This window comes from Saccopteryx leptura, chromosome 2, assembly GCF_036850995.1.
Source record: "Saccopteryx leptura isolate mSacLep1 chromosome 2, mSacLep1_pri_phased_curated, whole genome shotgun sequence".
Lineage (NCBI taxonomy): Eukaryota > Metazoa > Chordata > Mammalia > Chiroptera > Emballonuridae > Saccopteryx > Saccopteryx leptura.
Genome location: NC_089504.1, coordinates 319,719,683 through 319,745,597, shown reverse-complemented (window position 1 = coordinate 319,745,597; position 25,915 = coordinate 319,719,683). Strand labels below are relative to the sequence as shown.

Genomic DNA, 25,915 nt, shown 5'->3' with positions numbered 1-25,915 from the left:
GGTCAGGCAACCAAAAAAATGTTTTTTAATGCTCTGGTTTCTCTTAGGTCGAACTGGAAGAGCAGGGCATAAAGGAAAAGCTGTTACATTTTTCACTGAAGATGATAAACCATTATTAAGAAGGTAAATTGCAATTCTTTTTTTTTTTTTTTTTTAATGAAAGAGAGAGACAAGAAGGGAGAGAGATCAGAAGCATTAATTATTTGTGCAGCACCTTAGTTGTTCATTGATCATTTTCTCCTATGTGCCTTGACAGGGGGTTCCAGCCCAGCCACTGACCCCTTCCTTAAGCCAGAGACCTTGGGCTTCAAGCCAGCAACCATGGGGTCATGTCTGGGATTGCACACTGAAGCTGGATGAGCCTGTGTTCAAGCCGGCAAATTTGAGGAGTTTTGAAACTGGGTCCTCAGCATCCTGGGATGATGCTTTATCCACTGCGACACTGCCTGGTCAGGTTAATTCATTATTCTTACACACAGTTAACAAATAGATTAACAAAACGGCTTTGTCCAAAATTCTGTTATGGTAGTCAACCAAATTTTAGCAATGAGAAAAGGAAAAATGGGATTAAAAAAAAAACCGTTTGGGCCCTTTCATTCTTGCTAATAATAACAAATATTCCCAAATTCTAATAACTCACAGATTTTTCCAAGTAACCACCAGCTGGTATTACAATGTAATATTAAGGTTTTTGAATGAGTGAATAGTTTAAAATTAACCCCTGGGTCTCTTTAGCCCCATTAAAATTCTCTTACTGTTGTGCATCCTTCCCATTACTCTTAGGGGCAGATGGAGTTTTATATTTAGTCCCAGGAAAAATTATTTCAGTAACACACTCCAGTATTACTCAAGGGTAGCCCCCTGAGGCCTGGATAACATATGCTAGGTATACTTTTAGAATCATAGGTGTGAACTTAGCCCATCATCATAGATATTAATGTTAAAGTTGAGTTTCATACATTTTGGCTGCTGAGATCATTGAGGTTGATGAAAGGCTGTGATTGGTAACACGTTACTTTACTAACAATTGAAATTGAAGTACGGCTGAAGGCAGTTTGTACTTTGAGTCTTTTGAGTTTATCAGTTTTGGTAAAGATTTTGATTTGTGCCCTCTGAGTCTTGCTTTTGCTTTGAGAGGCTTTCACATGTACATGTGTAGGGGAGTATGTATTCCAACAGAGCCTAGATTCACCTAAAGTTTCCTCAGCAACCCCAACCATGTGAATCTGATGACTCCCCATACCAGTGTAACTGTGCACCTCAGTTTTCCATCTGGGAAATGGGAATAATGATAGTCCTTCCTACAAATGGTTGTTGTGAAGATTGAATCAGTTATTCCACATGAGAAAACTTAAGACTATGCCAAATCCATGTTAAGCACTATCATTTCATAGATTTAAGCTTGACTTTAGCTTTAGTAAGAGACCCATCTGAGTGTACTTAGTAGCTTCTTAGAGCTTGATAAAATAAATGTTGAGCAGAAATAGCTTCTATCTAAAATTATTCATCAATTTATAGCTTTTAGTCCAGCAGACATTCTCTCAGATCCAATGTGATTGCATCTGGTGATAATGAAAAACACTGTATTGAATTTCTTTCTTGTGTAGTTTTAGTTTCTCTTGTATTGTGCAGAGCGTATGAGTTCATAAACATCAGTTTGATAAGATACAGACTTATGTTTATGGGTACCTTTTTCAGCATTGCCAATGTTATACAGCAGGCCGGATGTCCTGTTCCAGAATACATAAGAGGTTTCCAAAAACTACTAAGGTACAGTCTTGAATTTACCGGACGTTCTCTTTTTCTCCCTCTCTTTGTATATACATTCTTACTTCCACACTCTTACATATAATTCTAACAATACTACTATTTTCAGAACTATTTAAGATAAAATTTTCCCTTTTAAATATTTGTAGTACTGTACTTTTCTGTGCCAGTTTCTTCATCCTTGAGATAAAAAAAAAATTTTTTTTTTATCTTACTGATTTTAAAGAAGAGAGAGAGAGAGAGAAGGAGGGGGAGGAACAGGAAGGATCAACTCCCATATGTGCCTTGACCAGGCAAGCCCAGAGTTTCAAACCATGACCTCAGCGTTCCAGGTCGACACTTTATCCACTGCGCCACCGCAGGTCTCATCCTTGAGATTTTAAATATTCATATTTTAAAAAAGTTATTCAGTGTGAGTAAAATACAGTTCAATTGTTTTAATTCAGAATACTGGTTAAAAGCGGTTAACTGGCCAAAGTCAAACTCTAATGCTTGTTGGCACAGGATATATTTTAATCATAATCACTGGCATTTAAAAAATTGATTGAATTTACCTTCCCTTTGGGTTGCCTCTATAAATGCTATTAGGTAATCTAGGATATGAAATGGATAGTGTGGATAAATCAGGTGGATTAAAAAAACAGATTTTGTGATTAAGAATCAACTATAAGGTGGGTGCTATGAAGTGAAAGTTTGAACCCCCAAAATTACATGTTGAAACATTAACCCCAAGGTGATGGTATTAGGAAGCAGGGTCTCTGGAAGGTGATTCGGTCATCAGGACAGATTCCTCCTGAATGGGATTAGTGTCCTAATAGAAGGAACCCCAAAGGGATCCCTCACCTCTTCTGCCATGTGAGGACACAGAGAACCAGCAAATGGGATCTTACCAGAAACTGTATTTGCCAGCACCTTAGACTTCACAGCTTCCAGAACTATGAGAAATAAATTTCTGTTGTGTATAAGCCACCCAGTCTATGGTGTTTTGGTATAGTAACCCAAATGAAGTGAGACAGTAGGGGTGCCCAGATGGCACTGGGAATTTCATAACACCCATGGAAGGTACAACGATAATAGTGACCCTATTTCTTAAGATGGGTACAGAGGTGCTTGTTTTATTATTCCTTAAATACTAAATATATATTTCATCAGATGAAAACAGATTCAAAACCAGTTTTAGCTTTAAGCTACATGTAATTCTTTCCTGTCTTTGACTTTCAGCAAACAAAAGAAGAAGATGATTAAGAAGCCATTGCAAAGGGAGAGCATTAGTACCACTCCAAAATACTTCTTAGAAAATGCTAAGGATAAACGGTAAGTAGATGGTGAGAAAATTAACTGTTTGACTCCATTATGTAGTTGGAGTAGGCATTATTTTTCCTTAGGATGAGTTTTTTAGAGGTGAATTGTATCAGAACTGTTGTACACGTGTTAGAATCTATGTTCTCTGGGTAATATGGAAGGTGGGATTACAAACGCAGTCCTTCCAGGCACTGAGCAGCAGCTGATGAAAGTTTTTACAAGGGTTAAAACTAGAGTATAAGATGGTGGTTCTGTTGAATATTAATAAGAAATATCAATGTTTTAAGTAATTGTGTTGATTCTTGTCAGTTTATATTATTTATACTTCTGAGGTTTTTTTTTTTTTTTTTTTTTTTGTGTGTGTGTGTGTGTGTGTGTGTGTGTGTGTGTGTTTTTCTGAAGCTGGAAACAGGGAGAGACAGTCAGACAGACTCCCGCATGCGCCCAACCGGGATCCACCCGGCACGCCCACCAGAGGCCACGCTCTGCCGTGACCAGAGCCACTCTAGAGCCTGGGGCAGAGGCCAAGGAGCCATCCCCAGCGCCCGGGCCATCTTTGCTCCAATGGAGCCTTGGCTGTGGGAGGGGAAGAGAGAGACAGAGAGGAAGGGGGGGTGGAGAAGCAAATGGACACTTCTCCTGTGTGCCCTGGCCGGGAATCGAACCTGGGTCCCCCGCACGCCAGGCCAACGCTCTACCGCTGAGCCAACCGGCCAGGGCCTACTTCTGAGGTTATTAAAACAAAGTTGCACTAAGACTTTAAGGGCACTTGGTATAAATTTTGTCACTCTAGATCCCTAATTAAGATGCTCTCTTCATTTTTTTTACATTTAAAAGCCATATATATATATATATATATATATATATATATATTTCAAATCACAAGAGCAAGTTTAATTAGAAAGTTACAGAGGTAGTAGAATTGAGCCCGCTGGGCTGCACGGGCTCAGGAAACAAGTTACAGAGACAGAAGAAAGGCCATTACAGCTTAGGAGAGAAAGTCAAAGGTAACTGCCGGGGAGGAAGGAGAGGGGAAGGGAAAGGCGCAGGCCTGCTCCCAAGAGGGAGAGAGAGCCTGAAGGCCATACTTCTTAACATGGCCCACGAAGAAGAACTGATCTGACTCTAGCTTAGTTATCCAGTACAGGTGTCCCTTTAGTGGTGCTGTCCACACGTGTAGCCTCAGCTCATACCTCTATGCTGGTAACTCTTGCGTCCCTATCTTTGAGCCCAGCTTCTCAACCTGAAAATAATACCAACTCTACCACTTGTATTTGGCTGAGGATTTAATGAGTTAATCTACATCTGAGAATTTTGCATTACTTTCCTATGGTATGCTAACATTATTTTCTCAAAACTTGTTTCCTTTTCCTGTGTTAACATTTAGTTATGGCTTTCACCAGACTCTAAAATCAGACTGTTGGGGTTCATGTCTAACATTTATCACCACTGTGTGATGATCACCAAGTTGCACCACCATTCTTCATTTTTCTCATCTGTAAAATCAGGATAATAATAGAATCTTAATAAATTAGGAAGATTATCAAAGGTCATAACATATAAGGAGCTTAAAACAGTATTAGCACTTAATGTTAACTTTTACTGTTAGGTAAGGATCAGAATCTGTCTTTTAGATCATGTTATAATGTTTATTGTGACCTTCCTGTCTCTTAGGTGATTGTTGTTTTCTAAAGGGCGGACCTAATGCGTGTTGTGTTCCTACTGCCTCATATATTTGATTATATCATAGGTTTTAGTCGATGTTTACTAAATGGTAGATTTTTGGAAAGTATATATAAGCTAGAATTTCTGATCCAGCTTTTCTTACTTTCCTTGTCCTAGGAAAAAAATCATTGGTCAGAACAACAAGAAGAAAGTAGCTCTTAAAGACAAAAGTTAAAAAATATTTTTTAAAAGACTGAATCAAGAGGATAATTTAATGATCTCAATGTGATTGTTGTTTTCATGGACTACTTCACCTTAAAATCACCTGTAACATTTGAAATCAACTACAAGAACATGGGGCTGGTGAAAAATGATCATAAACTTTCAGTGTATCATGTCATATTTCAATGTAGGTGACTTTTAAATGATTACACAATGAAAATAACATTCAATGACATTTCTGTGGTTTGAATCTTGAGGTAATTCTTAAAGAAGATCAAAAACTTACGGTAAAAATGACAACATCCAAATGTGGTGAACTCTTAAGGATGGTTCCCTTCAAGTGTGGAGGAATGTATGAAGTATGTTGGAGAGACATCTAGAACCAAAGTAAAGCCTTCAGATTGAAAGTCCCTTCCCTGCCACCTTGTGGTTTGTTTGTTTTTTGAGTGTACAAGAAGCCCAGGCTATTTACCAAGAATAATCCTACTGCTCTTTATTTTACTACTTCTTAATTTCTTGATGACCTTTTGTGGTATAAGCCACAAAACAAAGAGATGCCTCTTCTGTGGCTGGTTATTTAAGTTCTGTAAGACTTTAAATGCTTTGGTCTATTAAGTATTCTTATAACTTCATTTGTAAGGTAGGTAATACTTTACCTGTTAAAATGTTGCATCTACAAGCTATGGTTGGCCTCTCCCTTTTTTTTTTTTAACTGATTTATTGGGGTGTTATTGGTTAATAAAATCACAACGGTTTCAGGGATACAATTCATTAATACGTCATCTGTATATTATATTGTATGTTCACTACGCAAGTTTCCTTTCATCACCTTGTATCACCCTTTTACCTCCTCCCACCTCCGCCTGTCCCTGTTTCCCTCTGGTAATTACACAGTGTTGTCCAGCCTCTTCCTTTCTTCAGTTTTCATCATTTAACCATGCTCTTTCCTGTCTCTTTCCATTCAAGATGCCTTTGCTTGAAACTGGTAAAAGTTTTAACCCGATAAGGTAGAGTGTTCCTGTGACTTGATGTACCTCCGATTGCATTCTCTTACGGCTTTTCTTTCCTGATGCTTTACTGCCCTTCATCCTTCAGGAAGCAGCTCCAGCCAAAGGTAAAGGATTATGATTAGACAGTGATGGAGGCTATTCACCATTAGCAGATTTTTCTCTGTTGATATTATTGTACAGTGGAATAAAAAATCAACTTTAGTCCTCTCTGGGTTCTGACCTAGTTTGTGGCTACAGGCCTAAACACACCGGGAAGGTTGGAATTGCCAGTAAATATGGGTCCCATATGGGGTCCAGCCAAACCCAGTGACCCCTTGCTCAAGGCAGTGACCTTGGGCTTGAGCCAGCAATCTTTGGGCTCAAGCCAGTGACCCTGGGGTCATGTCTGCAATTTCACACTCAAGGCCAGTGACCCTGCGCTCAAGCTGGTGAGCCCGTGCTCAAGCCAGATGAGCCTGCGGTGACTCGGGGTTTTGAACCTGGGTTCTCTGCATCTTAGGCTGACTCTATCCTGTACCACCACCTGGTCAGGCTGTTTTTGCAATTTTATAAAGAGAGTACAAATTGTACTGTTTCATGGACGTTTTATTTGGAACCTGAGAGTTTCTGGTCCCATCAGCAGAACTACTTATCCCCAGCCCTTCTAATGGACGGAGGCTCTTGTGTTCTTAGGCTGTCCCACTCCAAGCCAGCTCTGAAGCTCAAGGTTTTTTATCCACCAAACACTCAGGTGCTTTTAAGTATTTTTCTACATATTTGGTTCATTGCACCTATTTGATCAGTTTCAAAATGTGATTTCGTGCCTGGATAACTTTTTTAAAAAAATTATTTTTATTTTATTATTTATTCATGTTTGAGAAGAGAGAGGGAGAGAGAAGGGGGGAGGAGCAGAAAGCATCAACTCCCATATGTGCCTTGACTGAGCAAGCCCAGGGTTTTGAACCGGCGACCTCAGCATTCCAGGTCGACACCACTACGCCACCACAGGTCAGGTGTGCCTGGATAACTTGAATATGGGTCTCTGTTAGTGATCTCTTGTCAGTGATCTGGGCCACATCATGAATAACACTTTGCTACTTGTATAAAGACAGTGTCACTTATTTTTCAAAACAATTTTTTGACCAAATATATTAGTTTCTTTTACCCAAAGGTGGGCAGAACAGGTATTTCCATCTCCTTTTACAGGTGAGTTAAAACAAGATCTGAAAGTGTTAAGTGCTGTCACCTAGTAACCAGGTCTCCTGCTTCCAGTTTGGGGTTCTCTGAAGCCCGTGATACTCCTTTCGTAGGACTCTGACCTTCTCTGACCATCACCACCACCTTTTAATTTTTTCAGAAAAATAACCCAGCTGCACAAATGTACACTTTACCTCCACGTGGCTAGAATCTTTGGATGGTTCCCCAGGAATAACTGAAATATAATAAATGACATGAAATGAAAGCAAAGTAGGCATCTGACAAAAGTTGCTTTTTCTTTCTGCAGTTGAGGACCCCAAGTATTATTATTCCATAGACTTATCAAGCGTTGCACATTGGAACACAGCCTGACAAATGTCTTAGCCTACATCCTAGATGGCAGCCTAAATTTTTCTTTCTTCTTTTGCCAAGTGAGAGGAGGAGAGATACAGAGACAGACTCCCTCATGCACCCTGACTAGGATCCACCCGACAACTCCTGTCTGGGGCCAACGCTTTGCCCATCTTAGGCCATGCTCACAAACAAAGCTATTTTTATCACCTAGGGGAGGCTCCACAGAGCCATCCTCGGTTCCTGGGCTGATGCTTTGGAACCGATAGAGCAATGTCTGTGGGAGGGGGAGAGAGAGGGGGAGAGCTGAGGGAGGAGGAGGGATGGAGAATCATGTGGTCGCTTCTCCTGACCAAGGTGTGCCCTGACCAAGAATTGAAACTCGGACATCCACATGCCAGGTCGATGCTCTACCACAGACCCATCCAGCCAGGATCAATGTCTGCCTCAATTTAACCAAAGAACTAGTGTGGACATAGTGGCTTTTCCTCTATAGAGCCTTCTGCTGTGGGTGTCAGGATATGTGGCAGCAGGGACCAAGCTGAGGAGTGGGTGGTAGGTTGGGAAGGGTATGTCCAGATGAGGACATGTTGGCGCTGGGTGTTGATCATGGTCACCTGGGACGGTAGCAAGAACACAAGCACACTGACACGATGGAGAGAGGAAGCCTCATGCTCCCTCCGCATCTGAGCAGGACAGGATGGGGCACATGAATGTGAGGAGTCACGTGGATCTGCAGAGAGTCTACCTGAGAGGTGTCTTCCAGCCTTGGCTTTTCCTCAGTACTGGGCAGTTGTCCCTTGGGGACCAGAAGAATAATTCTAAATACACCTACTATAATCATGCTATGAAATGTGAGTAAATGACCACTTTTGAAAAAGATATATTTTCTGCTTTTGTTGTGTTGCCAAGCATAAGTTTAGGTAGGGTTTGTTTCTCTCCTCTCAAAATAGCACTCAATTCCTAATTGATTTGACTGGGATGCAGGCTATGGACTGACAAAAGCTGCCCCATGAGTGTGTCATCAAAAGTAGTCTTTTTTTTTAAGTGAGCCTTTTTATTGTGTTTTCTTTTTTAAAATTGAAGGTATCTTACTGGTCCTGCTTCCAAGAGTGGCCACGACCAGGTGAAAAGGTGGCACAGGGAGGGATCATCTCCACAACATTCCATTTATACACAGAACTAAACAGACAAGCAGAGTCACTATTGCGGTTAGAAGCTGGCAGCAAGGGAAAGGGGAGCAACAGGTGGGAACTGGGGTGTCGTTAAAAAATACAGGCCCCCCCAAACTGGGGTGCCTGTGGGCGACTTGGTCTCCTTCAACCCAAGAGGAATCAGAAGATCAAAAGCAGTTTGGAAAGGCCAGAACCATCAGGGATGGAGGGAAGAGGAAGGTGCAGGGGGTGGGGGGGCTGTTTGGCAACTGGGTGAAGGGATTGCCCTCCCCCTGTTGGCATCCCCCAGCCCCTCCGGTCTGGCGGGAAGGGGGCAGCCTGCAACCCCCCACAGGCAGGTCTGGGGCTGCCAGATGCTCCAGGCAGGGGGCTGGAGGGGCCTCACAAAGGCTTGCCCTCCAGGGAGATGACAGCACTGCCCCCCAGCTTCTCTGCCAGAGTGCAGCGGTCCTTGACCTCCTCATAGCAGTTCATTTGTAATTCATGCTTGATCCCTGTCAGCTTCTTGATGGCATCCTTGGAGCTGGCATAGATCATTTTGCTTTTAAGGGGTGCAGACTCAGGGGCCCAAAAGATAAACACCAGGTCCTCCTTCTTGCTCTCCTTGTTCTCATAGGTTGCGTCATACAGAGCGTAGCGGCAGTCTTTGTCCGGCAGCATCTTGACAGAGGTGGCTTAGGGGTTGTCTACTGTCTGGTCCACATCACCTACCAGGATCTCCTTGCCCTCCTCCAGAATGATACTCTTCTTGTCTTCACTCAGGCAGAAGAGCACTGCTTTCTTGCACTTCTTCACCTCCTCCAATGTTGAGGACTTATGCACCTTCATGTCATTGAACACTTTGATGACTCCATCACAGACAGCCACACCAGAGGCCATATTTTTTGAAGCGAAAAAGGAGATAGCAAGATGAGCCTTAGAAGACAAGAGCCGCTGTGGCTGCTGCTGAGATCCAACTGCGGTCTCTTTTTTTTGACAGATGAAGAACTGTCCACAGCAAAGGCAGGATTAATAAATGAGTAAAAGTTCAAAGAAAGCACCAGCACTGAGCTGACTATTGAACTGTTGAAGACATAACCAGAAAAAAGTGGCATCTGTCAACATTTATGAGTGAGCAACTTGACTTTAATGACACAAGTGATGCTCTTAGAGCACTAAATTACATGCTGCCTTATTTCTTGGAGGGAAATCTAGAAGATAGAAAAACAACATTATTAAACTCCCTTTTTTCAAACGTACAAAGTGGCGATATGCCCAAGTTGTGTTAAAAGCAACAGGGAACCCTTCTCTTAAACCTGAATTTTATAATTCAAGTTACAAAAATAATTGAGGAAACTCTGATTTCTGGAACAGGACTCCTGATGAAGCTTCTCAAGGAGGAGCAGGAAGTGAGGTTCCCAAAGCAGAGTGGGAAACGGGCCAATTGAAAATGAGAGGACAGCATAATCAAATGTCAAAATAACCTAGAGATGTTTCCTCTGAACATATGTACCCTGATTTCTCAATATCACCCCATTAAAATTAATTTAAGAAAAAGAAAAATGAGAGGACAGATGCCCAGGATGAAGAGGAAGAGCAGGAGTCAAGGGAGGTGAGGACAGCTCCCAAAACACGGGACCTGGACGTTTAGTCAGAGTGGGACAGGCCATGAAAGCACCAGCAGAGGAGCAGGGGTGCCTGGTCTGTGTCTTGTGTTTTCATGTGACTTTGGCGAAGACAGTGATCTCCCACTCTGCTTATTTAGAGAATGGTGCCATTGTCCCTAGGGTAGATGAGAAGAGGACCTTACAGGATAAATTGTACAAGAAAATCCTAATGCTAAGATTAGATTGGGTGTGTTCTTTTTTTTTTTTTTTTTTCACAGAGACAGCAAGAGGGATAGATAGGGATAGACAGGAATAGAGAGATGAGAAGCATCAATCATCAGTTTTTCGTTGTGACACCTTAGTTATTCATTGATTGCTTTCTCATATGTGTCTTGACTGTGGGCCTTCAGTAGACCGAGTAACCCCTTGCTCGAGCCAGTGACCTTGGGTCCAAGCTGGTGAGCTTTGCTCAAACCAGATGAGCCTGCACTCAAGCTGGCAACCTTGGGGTCTCGAACTTGGGTCCTCCGCATCCCAGTCCGATGCTCTATCCACTGTGCCACCACCTGGTCAGGCAGGTGTGTTTTTTAAGAACCTATATATTCACCTGAACGAGTGAGGTTTTAAAGTAATATATAGTTAAGATTAGCTAGCTATTTTTTAGAATAGACTAAAGAATAGTTAGTTTTTATTCTATCTGTTTTTTTTCACTGTTCTTTCTTTTTCTTTTAGTTTAAAACAGAAATTCCATCCTATGTGCTTAACAAAACACTCATTATGGCATTACCCATTTCTGTGGCAGCAGCAATGTGCTTTTTGCTTTTTCTGTCTCATTGTGGTAAGGCAACAGTTAATTTAGGTTTCCAAAATACATTCTGTCTTTAGAATAGATTCAGAACCCACAAACAGAAAATGAAAGCCACCTTCCCACTTACTCCTACTTGATATTCCTCTATAGTCAGGAGCACTGAGATATGTTTTGTGCTTTTATTACAAACTATATTCCACGGATTTTTAAGGGAAGGTCACTTCCAGAGATCTCTTGAAAATAACATCAGTATAACAAGCCACTAGATTATTCTGAGAAGGTTAACAGGGCACAGTTGACATCATAGCAAAATTTCTTTGGCTCAAAATGAACATGTTCATTTCATGTACTGTACTCAACAGTGACTCTATTTCTGATTTCTTTCCTTGTTGGCTGCAATGAGGAGAGATACAGAATCTCCATCCTCATGTAGCTACATAACCCTGGCATAAGACATGGCTAAGAGGTCTAGCTATGATCTTGTCAGTTTATTACATTGAGTTAGCAGCTTTATTCTCCCAGGTGTAAGGTGCAAATACTTCAGTTAAAATACTGCAACTTTAATCCTGCATCGGGCTTCTCTAAAGCACATCATAGTTACAGTCACCTGTTCCTTGAGTTGGCTTGTGTCCCTTTGTTTAATTTTGCAATGTTTTATTTTCTCAGCATGTCAGAGCTACCATTCAAATAGTGATTTAGTATGCTGACAGTCGTGACTCTAACCTACTAATTTACCTTGTTTACCTTTTCAGTGGTCAAGGCAACCCTCCATTCCAGCCAAAGCAGCCCCTCACCATAACCTAGCCACACCATGCCCATTCCTACTTTTGTTTGTGCCTTTGACCATCTAAAATTCCCTTATCTTGCTCTGCACATGGAAGTCCTATGTATCTCTGAAAAGTCAGCTCAAGTTCATCTTTCCTCATAAAGCCTCCCTGAGTACTCCAGCCCCACTAGTCCTAGTCTTTCTGTCAGACTTGTCACCATTTGTGGGGAGGGGGAGGGCAATAGTAAGGCATGCCACTCTCCTGAATACAGTATTTAAAAATATGGTAAAAAAATGTTTAAAGATGAATCCCCAAGAAAGAAATACCAAGGTAACAAATACCAAGGTCAACATATCACGAGCAGGGCAGAGATGTTTCTATACCAGTAGCAGGATCACTAGGTGATTCCAGTTTCTTTATAATACATTTTGTTATCTGGTAGGATAAGCTCCTGCTTTTTATTTTACTTTTTCATACATTTCATAGCTATTCTTGAATATTTTCTCTACCAGATGTCAGCTGGCCAGTTTTTGTTAGCAAACTGTGTTGTAATTTGAATAGGATTGCATTGCATTTGTAGGTTAATTAGAGGAGAATTGTCATCTTTACAACATTCCAGGAAAGCAGTATCTCGTGTTGTGTATTCTTCCTAGTGTCCTTCAGAAGAGTTTTGACGTTTCCATCACGTAGGTCTTAGACATTTCTTTTGAAGTTTATTTTTTGTTACTCTGTGGATTTTTATTGATATTGGAAATGGTCTCTTTCTTTCATTTTCTAAGTTATTTGTGAGATATAGGAAAGCTATTGAAATTTGAATGTTGAGCTCTTGATTATGGATTTAGCCATCTTACTGAATTGTCGTGTTCTTGAGATAAAATTTTAGTCAATGCTCTTGGGCTTTTTAGGTTGTACATCATCTCATAATTAAATATGTTTTGTCTCTGTCAAATAGTTCCTTTTTTTACTTATTAAATTGATTAGGACTGCAACAATGATGAATAGTAAGAGTAGTAACAGACATCCCACCCTTGTACTTGACCTTAAAGCTGCTATGTAGGTTTTTGGTACTTTTCTTCTCTTAATTCTAAGAGGGTTTTTTTTTAGTAGGGATTACCTGCTGAATGCCAATAAAATGCATTGCTAGTTGCATGCAAGACCCTAAGTTAGGGACTGTGGAAGAGTCCAAGGACTCTGAAAGAGAATCTCTGTCCTTGAAATCAAGCATTTACTAATTTAAGAAAATTAAATCAGAACTGGAATGGAATGGTTCTTGAATTTACCTTGTGTGGGACTTCTGAGAAAATATAGCTGGAATTTTGAAATGTGGACGCTCTGATGACTACAGAAAGCAAAAGCTCTGGTGTTGTCTTGGGCTTTAAGAAGTCTGTCTTCCTGTGAAATATGTGAGGAAGGGATTCAGTATTGATGCTAAAGGTTTCAGAAAGTTGATACAATAAAAGGTCCATCCCTACATGAGGCCAATCCTGGACTCAATTCCATTTAAAAACCATTGCTATGGGCTAGACACTGGGAATAAGATGCAGCCCTTCTCTTCTTGGAGTTTATATGCTAGAGGTTGGGCCAGATAATAAACAGGAGTAAAATAAAATAGAATGCATAAAGGGCTATGAAGGAAGCAAATTGGGTGCTACCTACAGTGTTTCAAGAAAATTATTTGACATGCTGGTTTTCCACCCTGAGTGTCTTTTCCATGTGTGTACATGGGGTAGACCTCCGAAAAGTGGCATTGTTACTTTTCTAGATTAAGGACTATGTTGAGCCAAGGTGGGAGGGGAATGTTTTCCTGTACCCTTGTAAAGTGGTTATTCACTTGGTTTCAGACCCACCTTCCCAGAGTGAATTGCTCACCCTCCAAAGCCCCATCTAAAAATGTTATGGAGTCATCACTGATTCAGTGGTAGCCCCTATCTGATAGAGTGGTGAGTTAAGAATCAGACATGGCCCTGGCTGGTTGGCTCAGCGGTAGAGCGTCGGCCTGGCATGCGGGGGACCGGGTTCGATTCCTGGCCAGAGCACATAGGAGAAGTGCCCATTTGCTTCTCCACCCCCCTCCTTCCTCTCTGTCTCTCTCTTCCCCTCCCGCAGCCAAGGCTCCATTGGAGCGGAGATGGCCCGGGCGCTGGGGATGGATCCTTGGCCGCTGCCCCAGGCGCTAGAGTGGCTCTGGTCGCGGCAGAGCAACGCCCCGGAGGGGCAGAGCATCGCCCCCTGGTGGGCAGAACGTCGCCCCTGGTGGGTGTGCCGGGTGGATCCCGGTCGGGCGCATGCGGGAGTCTGTCTGACTGTCTCTCCCCGTTTCCAGCTTCAGAAAAATACAAAAAAAAAAAAAAGAATCAGACATGGATACAGAAAATTTTGAGAAAATGGCAACATTTTGCCTGCCCATCACCCCACCTGGTGTTCATTTTGTAGGCCAGCTACCTGGAGCAGTATGGCCAAGGGGAAGAAGAATGTCTCTGAGTTTTCAGCTTGGAGGAGGAGTTCAGATTGCCAGAACTGGACCAGCACTTCTGAGTTCCTGGGATGGAGGCCCTGTGGCTTCCTTGAAAAGCTCTGCACCATTCCCCAGTTCCACCCCTCCATTAATAGCCCCCCTGTCCCACCAGCCCTGTGCCACTGGAGTCTGGGCCACCCAGGTGTGCAGGCCCAATCTGGCCTCACTGTGAGGGCTCAGGGGAGACCCAGTGGGAGTTAGCTGTGCCCTCTGCAGGGGAAAAGGACTTCTTGGTTCCCAAAGGTTATATAAATACAGGCTGGGACTAGAGGAGGGGGTGCTTGGTTGCTAAGAGATGCATGTGTGACATGGCTGCCAATTATGACAGGGCTGCCAATTGTGACACCGGTGTCAATTATTCACTTTATCTCAGTGCATGGTACTGGTACCTCATTTACTTAGGTCACATACTGTGAACTACTTGTGTGGGTCACTTTCCGTGTCCCAATTGTGCGAATTGCTCTCTGTATCCCGAACGTCATGTCCGGAATGCGCTTCTGGGCCCCACAGCTCCTATTTATGTGGCAGCTGTTGTGGCTCCTGGTCCAGGCTCGCCCGCTTCCAGAGCTGGCCCTGGACCCTAACCTGTTGACCACCACCACCCTGGGGCTCACCGAACCCTGGCCTCAAGATCAACAAAACCTTGCCGAAGAGCCCTCATATACTGCTGGAGAAGTAGAATTTCCCTCCCAGAAGGAAGTCTCAGCTCTGCAGCCAGAGTCCTCTGAGGAGGAGGAAGAAGAGGAGCCTATAGAAGTGCCTCCAAAGAAGGACTCAACTACACCTCAAGTGCACTTTGCCAGTGCAGAGCTTTCTGCAGGTAATGAAGAGGCAACATTTCATCCAAAGCCTGCTCAGGCTCAGCAGCCAACCCCGCCTGCAATCTCGGTTGAGTCTGTGGACCTGGGGCTCATCATCACCCCACGTCCAATAAAGGAGGCTGCACAACCTACCACCCTGCAGCACACTACAGTGTCTCCAGAGATCCCTGAGGTGACACCTCCTCATCCAGAGCCCTCAGAAGTCCCTGAGGAGGAAGAAGAGGAGCCTATAGAAGTGCCTCCAAAGAAGGGCTCAACTACACCCCAATTGCACTTTGCCAGTGCAGAGCTTTCTGCAGGTAATGAAGAGGGTCCTGCTCAGCCTCCAGAGATCCCTGAGGCAACACTTCTCCATGCAAAGCCTGCTCAGGCTCAGCAGCCAACCCCGCCTGCAATCGCGGTTGAGTCTGTGGACCTGGGGCTCACCATCACCCCACGTCCAATGGAGGAGGCTGAACAACCTACCACCCTGCAGCACACTACAGTGTCTCCAGAGCAACCTGAGGCAACACTTCTTCATTCAAAGCCTGCTCAGGCTCAGCAGCCAACCCCGCCTGAAATCGCCATTCAGCCTGTGGACCTGGGGCTCATCATCACCCCACATCCTATGGAGGAGGCTGAACAACCTACCACCCTACAGCAGACTACAGCTCCTCCAGAACACCCTGCAGTGACACCTCCCCATCAAGAGTCTGCTCAGGCTCAGCAGCAGCCTGCTATTCTGTTCACAGTCCTGATGTTCATTGTCAACCAACGTCCTTTGAAGGAGGCTGGACAACTGACTGCCCTGCAGCAGACTACAGCTCCTCCAGAACACCCTGAGGTGACAGCTTCTCATCGAGAGTCTGCTCAAGCTGGGCTACCAACCACTCCTCCGGTCACAGTCCAGTCTGTGGACCTGGGGCTCACCATCACCCCACAACCTATGGAGGAGGCTGGACAACTGACCACCCTGCAGCAGACTACAGCTCCTCCAGAACACCCTGAGGTGGCACTTTCATATCTGGGGTCTGTTCAGAGTCGGCAGCCAACCTTGCCTGGAGACATGGAAGGTACCAAGTCTCTACAACCAGAACCATCCAAACTAGTTCCTCTTACGACTGAAGAGAAAGACACCATGAGCGTGTGTAAGCTCTGCGCCTGCAAGAATGAGACACTGTCCTGTGTGGCTCGCGGCCCAAAGCAGAAGCTCCGCAGCGTGCCTGTGCTGCAGCCCAGCTCTGACAGTTACACCTTCACCACCTTGTAAGACTCCCCTGTCCTCGTTTGTTCTCTGCATCCTGCCGCACAAGGCAGCCTTTTCCTGAGGTTGTCCTGAGCTCTTTACATCTTCCCCAGCTCAGCTTGTCTGATGTGGCTTTTCTTTTGTTTTTCAACTATCCCTTATCTTCATTCCCCTTCTTACTATTGTTTCCCATTTAAGAGTCTTTTCCTGGCCCTTGCCGGTTAGCTCAGTGGTAGAGCGTCGGCCTGGCGTGCAGGAGTCCTGGGTTTGATTCCCGGCCAGGGCACATAGGAGAAGCGCCCATCTGCTTCTCCACCCCTCCCCCTCTCCTTCCTCTCTGTCTCTCTCTTCCCCTCCCGCAGCCAAGGCTCCATTGGAGCAAAGATGGCCCGGGTGCTTGGGATGGCTCTGTGGCCTCTGCCTCAGGCACTAGAGTGGCTCTGGTTGCAACAGAGCGATGCCCCAGATGGGCAGAGCATCGCCCCCTGGTAGGCGTGCTTGGTGGATCCCGGTTGGGCGCATGCGGGAGTGTGTCTGACTGCCTCCCCATTTCTGGCTTCGGAAAAATACAAAAAAAAAAAAAAAAAAATTTAAGAGTCTTTTCCTTGTAATTGCCCATATTATTTTTCCTCATTCATCTCTTTAGTCCATCGCTTCATTCCTTAACCTCCACTCTCCCACTTTTGCTCCATCCCCTTTACAGCAGTGTGGCCCCTCCCCATCTCACTGGTGGTGATACAACATAGTGGTTAAGAATAGAGATTCTAGCGCAGGGGTAGTCAACCTTTTTGTACCTACCGCCCACTTTTGTATCTCTGTTAGTAGTAAAATTTTCTAACCACCCACCAGTTCCACAGTAATGGTGATTTATAAAGTAGAGAAGTAACTTTACTTTATAAAATTTATAAAGCGGAGTTACAGCAAGTTAAAGCATTATATAATAACAGTTACTTACCAGGTACTTTATGTCATGTTTTTGCTAAGTTTGGCAGAATAAATCTTTATAAAACAACTTACTATAGTTAAATCTATCTATTTATTTATACTTTGGTTGCTCCGCCACCGCCCACCATGAAAGCTGGAACACCCATTAGTGGGCAGTAGGGACCAGGTTGACTACCACTGTTCTAGAGCCAGAGTGACTGGGTTTGAACCCAGGTATGTCATTCATTAGTATTTGGACTGCATTTTCTTCCTTCCTTCCTTCCTTCCTTCCTTCCTTCCTTCCTTCCTTCCTCCCTCCCTCCCTCCCTCCCTCCCTTCTCTTCCCTTCCCTTCCCTTCCCTTCCCTTCCCTTCCCTCCCTCCCTCCCCTTCTTCTTTCTTTCTTTCTTTCTTTCTTTCTTTCTTTCTTTCTTTCTTTCTTTCTTTCTTTCTTTCTTTCTACTTTCATGTGACAGAGACAGAGAGAGAAACAGAGAAAGGGATGGGTAGGGACAGACAGACAGGAAGGAGAGAGATGAGAAGCATCAATTCTTCATTGCAGCTCTTTAGTCTTCTTAGTTATTCATTGGTTGCTTTCTCATATATGCCTTGACCAGGGGGCTGCAGCAGAGCAAATGACCCCTGGCTCAATCCATCAACCTTTAGGCTCAAGCCAGCTACCATTGGGTCATGTCTATGATCCCACACTCAAGCCAGTGACACTGGGCTCAAGCCCGTGACCTGGCACTCAAGCTGGTGAGCCTGCGCTCAAGCCAGATGAACCCATTCTCAACCTAGCGACGTTGGGGTTTCAAACCTGGGTCCTCTGCATCCCAGTCTGATGCTCTATTCACTGCTTCAACTACCTGGTCAGGCCCATATTCATCATCTGTAATAAAGATCGATAGTTATCATCTCATAGGATTGTTGTGAGATTTAGTTGAGTTAATATAAACTTAGATCAGTGCCTAACATTCGTATGTGTTAGCTATTATTATTATTCGATCCTCAGTTATATCCAAAACTCATCTTTGTCTCTGGATTTCTAGATATATCACCCATTTTGTGCCCAATCTTGGGACACATACTGTGTGAGCCACAGAAGTATGACATGGTAGATTGTGACAATGAGAGATGAGAAGGAAGATAATGTGCATAAAACAGGAGGTGATATATGATTAAGTACTAAGAGATTCAGACCAGAGGTGTGACAATTCACCACAATCTGTAGGTGCTGGGGTGTTGTTGTGAGTCAGGGGTTCAGAGAGAGAGATCAGCAGACAAAATCTTCATGGACTAGCAAAAAACCACCGCTTGCTCAGGCAAATGGCGCCAAGTTCACACTGTGTCCTATTTTTATTCACAAGATTTCAAAAAGCTTATTTTCTTAGAAATTGGCATAGTATCAAGCATAACCTTTACTTGAAGATACATGGAATCCATTTGCATGATAGCTTAATAACAATACAATATCAAAAGGCATTAACTGCTATTGCTTCTATGGTTCCTACAACATTCCTTTCTTTTATCTCAAGGAATAACCTTGAAGGGAACAGTAAAATCTTATGAGAATGTTTTACTGAGAATAGAGTCCAGCAACTGCTTTCAGTCACATAGACTTGTTTCAGTGACTCGCCTTCGGATCACAAAACAATTCTCTTGGCAAAACATTCTTTTCTTGTTGGCTGTGTTCTCATCCAAGGTCATGCAATGGATTATTCCACTAAACTGGGGTGTGGAAGTCAGGGAAACCTGCAAGGATAACCTAGAACTTCAGCAGGGACATAAAGGGTGGCTATGATTTGTTAGAGAAAAAATATTGAGTAGTGTCCAGGCAAAGGCAGGGCTGCAGGACTGATCAGAAATTAATAGGCCAGTCTGGCTTAAAGCATTGGTTTAGGTAGCAGTCAAAAATAGGACTATGCAAAACCTTAGCTGTCAGCTGTAGGGGTTTGAAAGTCACATTGAGACAGGGAGAGCCCCTGAAAGATTTCAAGTGAGAGAGACAGAAGATTAAAATAAGGATTATTTTAGATTTCATATATAGAGCAATGTAAAGAGGAATGCTTGACTCAGGGAGATAAAATGCTCTGGCAAAATCTAGGTGTGAAATGAGAAGGTGCTGAATCGGAGTGGTTGTGACAGGAGTAGGAAGAAAATCCTGGGAACTCTATAAGGAAGAACAGACAAGATTTAGTAACTGCCTGGAGTTGGGGGATGGGAGGTACAGGAAAGAGAAAAGTCAAGTATGATTCTGTCAAGATTTTGTCCTGGATACAAGGAGAATGGTAGTGGTGTAGCAGGTGAACATACAGCAATTGGGAACGAGAGCCAGGCTGAGGGAGATGAGTTCAGTTTGGGTATTTTATTGCTCAGTGTAAAGCAACCAGAGGCTCCTGGGTGAGTGGAAATGTCCATTAGGCAGAGGGGTGAACAGGTATCTATTTGACTTTTTTCTGACCTTCCTGTAAAGTCTGTATATAAACTGAATAGGTGAGTTGTTGCTGATGGGAGAGGACAAAGCTAGAGGTCAAGAGTCAGAGCCATCCACAGACTTAGTGGTTGAAATGAACCTCAGGAATTGATCAGTTTCCAGTCAACATCTGTAATTCATGAATACATTCTTACCATTTTTTTTTTTTTTCTGAAGTTGGAAACGGGGAGGCAGAGAGACAGACTTCAGTATGTGCCTGACTGGGATCCACCCGGCATGCCCACTAGGGGGCGATGCTCTGTCCATCTGGGGCATTGCTCCATTGCAACCAGAGCCATTTTAGCACCTGAAGCGGAGGCCATGGAGCCATCCTCAGCACCCTGGCCAACTTTGCTCCAGTGGAGCCTTGGCTGCAGGAAGGGAAGAGAGAGAAAGAGAGAAAGGAGAGGGAGGAAGGGTAGAGAATCAGATGGGAGTTTTTATGTGCCCTGGCTTAGAATCAAACCTGGGACTTTCACATCCAGGCTGATGCTCTACCACTGAGCAAACCAGCCAGGGCCTTGTTTTGTTTTGTTTTTTAACATCACAGAAGTATATAGGATAAAGTGTGAAAATCCCACCTTACTCTTTCTATTTACTTATTTTGAACTTATTTATTAATTTTAGAGAGAGAGGAAGGGAGAGAGAAGGAATCAGAAACATCAATGTGTTCCTGTATGTGCCCTGATTGGGGATTGAACTTGCAACCTTTGCTAATTGGGACGATGCTCTAACCAACTGAGCTATCTGGCCAGGCCTCCACCTAGCCCTTTTTGTCACTCTTGTTACCATTTTGGTGTATGTGTACCCTTCCAATCTCTCTTTTTCTCTCTCCCCCTTGAACTCTTCCCCATAACGAGGTGATATTTACCCCTTGCTTGGTGATTTCTCCTTTTCCTATCACATATGTCTGTGAGATCTTTCCATATTAGTCCTTTTCATTTCTCTTTGCCATTATTCTTCTAACACCTGGAGAGATTTTTACAGAGGGCTTGAGCCAAAGCTTTTTTTTTTTTTTTTTTAGCCAAAGCTTTGATGAGGCCTGGCATAAGGTTTCTTTATATTTATTTGCTGATGTTATAACTTTTCTCATTGATTTGTAGAAGGATTCATTTTAGATACAAGTAATTGGGGGGGGGAGCAATCAGAGTAATTAACTGGCAGCACCTGCCTCAGGTAAGAAGGTCAGGTTTGAGGTGGTGCTTCACTGTTTGTGCCAGCGACCCCACATCAGGTTTTTATTAATTATGCAACCCAGGAAGCTGATGGCTGTGGAATGAGAAAGCTGGTGTGTTCTGCATTTGAGTATTCCCCACAAGGTCGCCATGGTTGCTTCACTTACTCTGTTCATTCTTTCCCTGCCTACTCAAGGACGCTGACTGTGTTTTTCCACAGAGATTTGCGGGGAAACGTAATAACCTCTTGGGTTGAAACTATATGGAATTCTTACCAGCACCTGAAGAAACTGTGAGTATATATCTCCAAAAATGAATACAAAGAACCAACTGCATTGTAAAATCATTCTTGGTCCAGTATTTTGAGGTCAATAGCTTTGAAAACTGGTATTTCCTTGTTTGTATCACAAATTAACCTCTATTGATTAAATCTGGTGTTTATCTTTAAAATTAAATTTGGTAGGCCCTTTTTAAAATGAATCCATTTAAACTGATTTTCTATTATCACAGTAATACATGACTTTATTTTCAACATATGACAATGAAATAACAGGTATCGTGAGAACTCGGATGTGCCCTCGTCCCCCACCCTTAGGGTAACCGCTACTCTGAGTTTACTGTATCCTTCCAGACCTTTTCCCACACACTTGCCTAATTATTCAATACATATTTACAGAGAGCAAAATAGGGATGCCACATGATTTTCATATCTGTTTTTTACACCAATGGTAATGTCCTATGACTTGCTGTTTTCACCTAACGATGTGTCTTAGGTTTGTTGCAATCTTGGTGCATAGAGGGTTTCCCCATTCACTTAAACTCCTGCTTAATGTTTCAGAGCATGGGTGTATCACAGTTTAATAACCCTACTGATGGATGTTTAGATTATGTCCAATTTTCTCGTTACATGTGTTGCTGCAACAAACATTCTTGTGCATACATCTTTGTGATCATGGGCAGGAATTTATGTCACATAGATATTTAGAAATGGAATTGTTGAGGTGCAGACTATATCGACATAGCATTTTAATTGCCCTCAAAGAACTTGTGCCGGCTTACACTGCGATCTGTGGGCCACGACAGCATTCATTTCCCTCTACCGTCCACCACTGGATAGTCTTCACTTTTTGGCTGACCTAGTGGGTGAATAAATTTGAATTTTTCTGATTACTTGTGAACTTAAATATCTATTTATTGAACATTAGTATCTCTTCTCTAAATTTGTCCTGTCCTTTTTTGCCCATTTTTCTTTTATTTATTTATTTTTTATTGATCTGTAGCAAAGTCAGTTTAGCCACAAAAGTGATTTTGGAAGAAAATATTTACATTAACTAAGTGGCATATTAGTTCTTCTTGAATAGATAAGTCAAAATGACTTCTGAATTAATAATAAAAGACATAATAATCATAGTAATCTAAAAATAGGGTTTAGGACCATTGTAAAATATTCCTCTCTTAGTTTATCTTATAGGTAAGGAAAAAATACAAGAATCAAGAAGTTTTATTTTTTACTTAGGAATTTCTTTAAAACTCTATATAGTTTATATTTCCCATAATAGTATCAGACTTGGAAATTTTATTTTCCAAATTAGTAAGAAAAATGAAAGTTATTTGGCACAAGAAATAAATAACCTGAGTTTTCTCTGAGGAGCTGAAGGGGTGGGGTAAGCTGAAGGTCAGGAGGAGGAGAAAAAACTTTGGATTGTGTACTACATACCTTTGGAATTTTGAGCCATGATATATTGAGTTTTATTCAGCAACTTCTGCCCTAAAGAGAAAGTCCACAAATGGGAATGACACGCACACTTTTGCATGTATTCAAGAAAGTGCAGTTTTCTAGGGAAAGGGCCCATAGGCTATATGAAATTCGTACAGGGCTCTTGTTTCAAAGATTAAGAGTCACAGATGTAAGGGAGAAGAAAGACACATCTTTTCCTGTAAGGCTGTACTTACCCTCATGAGTACTAATAAATGGATGATTTGTTTTAAATAAAAGTTCTATACCTGAAAATGAATACCCGACACTCTCTGAATTCATTGAACAAATATTTATGAAGCATCTGCTATGTGCCAGGAACTGTTTCTATGTGTCAAGGTTATAGGCCCAAGAGCAAAACAGACAAAATACCCAAGCTCTCAAGGGGTTTACAAAGACATACTATAAAAATGAATACATAAATATAATAAATAGATAGATATAATTTCAAATATTGGTAAGTTCTTTGGAGAGAAGAAAATCGGGGAAAGAAATATGAATCAATTCTAGAAATTGCTTGCATCCTATATATAGTTAAGTCCTCAAAAAAACCGCACTCCAAATCCCTGAGCATCTCAATTTCCTAGAAGTTAGGAGGGGCTAAGGATAATTGTCAATGATACAGAATCAATGACAAATATGTGAAGTTCAGAAGCTTGCCTTAGTGAAAGAAAGCCTGACCAGAAGTCAGACATGGATATTCCTTAAAACTTAGTTCATGGCAGGCTCTGCTGTTTTACTCACTCTAAAATGTGAGAACATTTTAGATGTGGCTTTAATTCTGATTCCCTAAAGTTTTTAAACTTTTTGCTTAAGTCAAAATGAATTTGTGGAGTTCTACAGATTAGGGTGTTTTGCAACAGTTAGGTGCTTATTTGAAGCTTCTCTTTTTAGTTAATTTTTTGGTGACTGACTCATTCTTAGTCTAAACGTTCTTTCCAGGTTTAATTTATTATTCTTGTTTTAAAAATGTGTTTTGGCCTGGCCAGATATCTCAACTCAGTAGGGCATCATCCCCATATGCCAAGGTTGCAGGTTTTCTCCCTGGTCAGGGCACTACAAGACTAAGAATTAACAAATGAATGCATAAATGAATGGAACAACAAATTGATCCCTCTCTATCTCTCACTCCTTTTCTCCCTAATTCTCTCTCTCATAGCAATACAAAAGTATTTTTAATTCTTACTATCCTGTCATCCAAATAGCTTTACAAAAAGAAATCCTATTAATTTAAAATCCATGTATACCCTTTAGTTACCCTTTAGTTGATACTCAAACTCTTTTATCAAACAGACTATGAGCCAATCAGAGCAGACTACATTATAAATAGCTGAGGATTTGACCCATTTCTCTCTGTCCATACTGGACCAGGGATATATATATATATATATAGTGTGTGTGTGTGTGTGTGTGTGTGTGTGTGTGTGTGTGTGATAGAGACAGAGAGGGACAGACAGACAGGAAGGGAGAGAGATGAGAAGCATCAATTCTTCATTGTGACACCTTAGTTTTTCATTGACTGGGTTTTTTTTTTGTTTGTATATTTTGTGTTTTTTCAGAGACAGAGAGTCAAAAAGAGGGATAGATAGGGACAGACAGACAGGAACAGAGAGAGATGAGAAGCATCAATCATCAGTTTTTTGTTGTGAGACCTTAGTTGTTCATTGATTGCGTTCTCATATGTGCCTTGACCGTGGGCCTTCAGTAGACTGAGTAACCCCTTGCTCGAGCCAGGGACCTTGGGTCCAAGCTGGTGAGCTTTTTCTGCTCTAGCCAGATGAGACTGCGCTCAAGCTGGCAACCTTGGGGTCTCGAACCTGGGTCCTCCACATCCCAGTCCAACACTCTATCCACTGCGCCACCACTTGGTCAGGCCTTCATTGACTGTTTTCTCATAAGTACCTTGACTGGGGGGCTACAGCAGAGTGAGTGACTTCTTGCTCAAGCCAGCGACTTTGGGCTCAAGTGCAAGCATGTTCAAAGCAGCATTGTAATAACTAAAAACTAGAAAAATCTTAGTATCCACCAATGGTAGAATGAATAAATAACATGCAGTAGAGTTCTACAATGGAACACTGTTCATTAGCTACATAATGCAAGTCACATATGCAATCTTAAATTTTCTGGTAGCCATTTAAAAATAAAAGTTAAAGGAAACAGTGAAATAAATGTTAATATATTTTATTTAATTCCAGTCCAAAATACTGTCATTTTAGCATCTAATATCATATTTCCCCATGTGAAAGGTGCACATTTTTTTTCTGAAAACTTTAGGGTCTAAAAACTGGGTGCGTCTTATACAGTGGTTGTAGATTTTTTACTTGCATTTCCCACTTTTTTGTACTTGTTTTTGGGCTTATTGTTGGAGACAGTGATTCGTCATCAGACACAGATGAGGACAAGCTAATGGATGGGAGTTCTGACAGTGATGAGGGGTTGTATGAATTTTATGATGAATAAAACTTGAGTTCATTAACTTTATGTAATACTTTTTTTTTTCTCCAAATTTTGGGCCTGAAAAATAAGGTGCATCTTATACATGGGATCATCTTGTACATGGGGAATTATGGTAACTCTATAGAGTATTATTAAGATAGTCTACATTTTTTCACATTGTATCTTCAAACTATCCAAAAGCACCATATTATCATTTCTACATGGAATCAATATAAAAAGTGTTCATGATAGAATTTACAGTCTTTTTTTCATACTAAGTCTTTGAAATCTCCAGTTGGTTGCTAAATTTTTTTATCAGAAAGACATGGTCTGTATTTAGATTGTATATACATTTACAGTTGAAAAAGTAGCAGCACATACCCCTGTTGTTGCCACCACACTTAAACGGGACTCAGAGGAAGGGCTGTGATTGGAGAGGGCCACCCTGCGGGCTCCGGGATGCTGCAGTGTTCTGTTTTGACATGAATAATGTCACATGGCTGTTTGTATTTATGGTGTGTGTGTTTTATGCACATTTTAGTTTTCAAAAGAATTTTTTATATTTTTATTTTTTAATTTCCCTTCTTTTCCAAGTGAGAGGAGGGGAGGTAGAGAGACAGACTCCTGCAGGCACCTGACTGGGATCAACCCGAAAACCCCTGTCTGGGCCGATGCTCTGCCTATCTGGGGCCATGCTCACAACTGAACTGTTTTTAGCACCTGAGGAGGAGGCTCCATGGAGCCATTCTCAGCGCTGGGGCC

At 42.3% G+C, this 25,915-nt stretch overlaps 2 protein-coding genes and 1 pseudogene across 4 annotated transcripts in view; 2 read left to right on the top strand and 1 right to left on the bottom strand.

The window, feature by feature from the left end:
• DDX52 (DExD-box helicase 52) overlaps positions 1-9,550 on the top strand; it is a 94,747-nt gene extending 85,197 nt beyond the window's left edge. Inside the window, exons 13-17 of one of the 3 annotated variants that reach the window (XR_010748848.1) lie at positions 48-123; positions 1,699-1,770; positions 2,989-3,081; positions 4,912-6,070; positions 9,431-9,550. Coding sequence is in view for 2 of the 3 variants with exons in the window: in XM_066363036.1 (XP_066219133.1) it covers positions 48-123; positions 1,699-1,770; positions 2,989-3,081; positions 4,912-4,969 (299 nt within the window). In the remaining variant the exon portion in view is untranslated. Of the gene's footprint in view, positions 1-47; positions 124-1,698; positions 1,771-2,988; positions 3,093-4,911; positions 6,071-9,430 lie in introns of those variants that run through there. The other 2 variants (XM_066363037.1, XM_066363036.1) reach the window with 2 other exon arrangements.
• Positions 8,953-9,547, bottom strand: LOC136391392 (cofilin-1 pseudogene; annotated as a pseudogene).
• A 5,274-nt stretch (positions 9,551-14,824) lies between the features above and the next one.
• LOC136392247 (leucine-rich repeat-containing protein 37A-like) overlaps positions 14,825-25,915 on the top strand; it is a 50,733-nt gene continuing 39,642 nt past the window's right edge. The window contains exons 1-2 of the mRNA XM_066364305.1: positions 14,825-16,410; positions 21,182-21,253. Coding sequence (XP_066220402.1) covers positions 14,825-16,410; positions 21,182-21,253 — 1,658 coding nt within the window. The remainder of the gene's footprint in view (positions 16,411-21,181; positions 21,254-25,915) is intronic.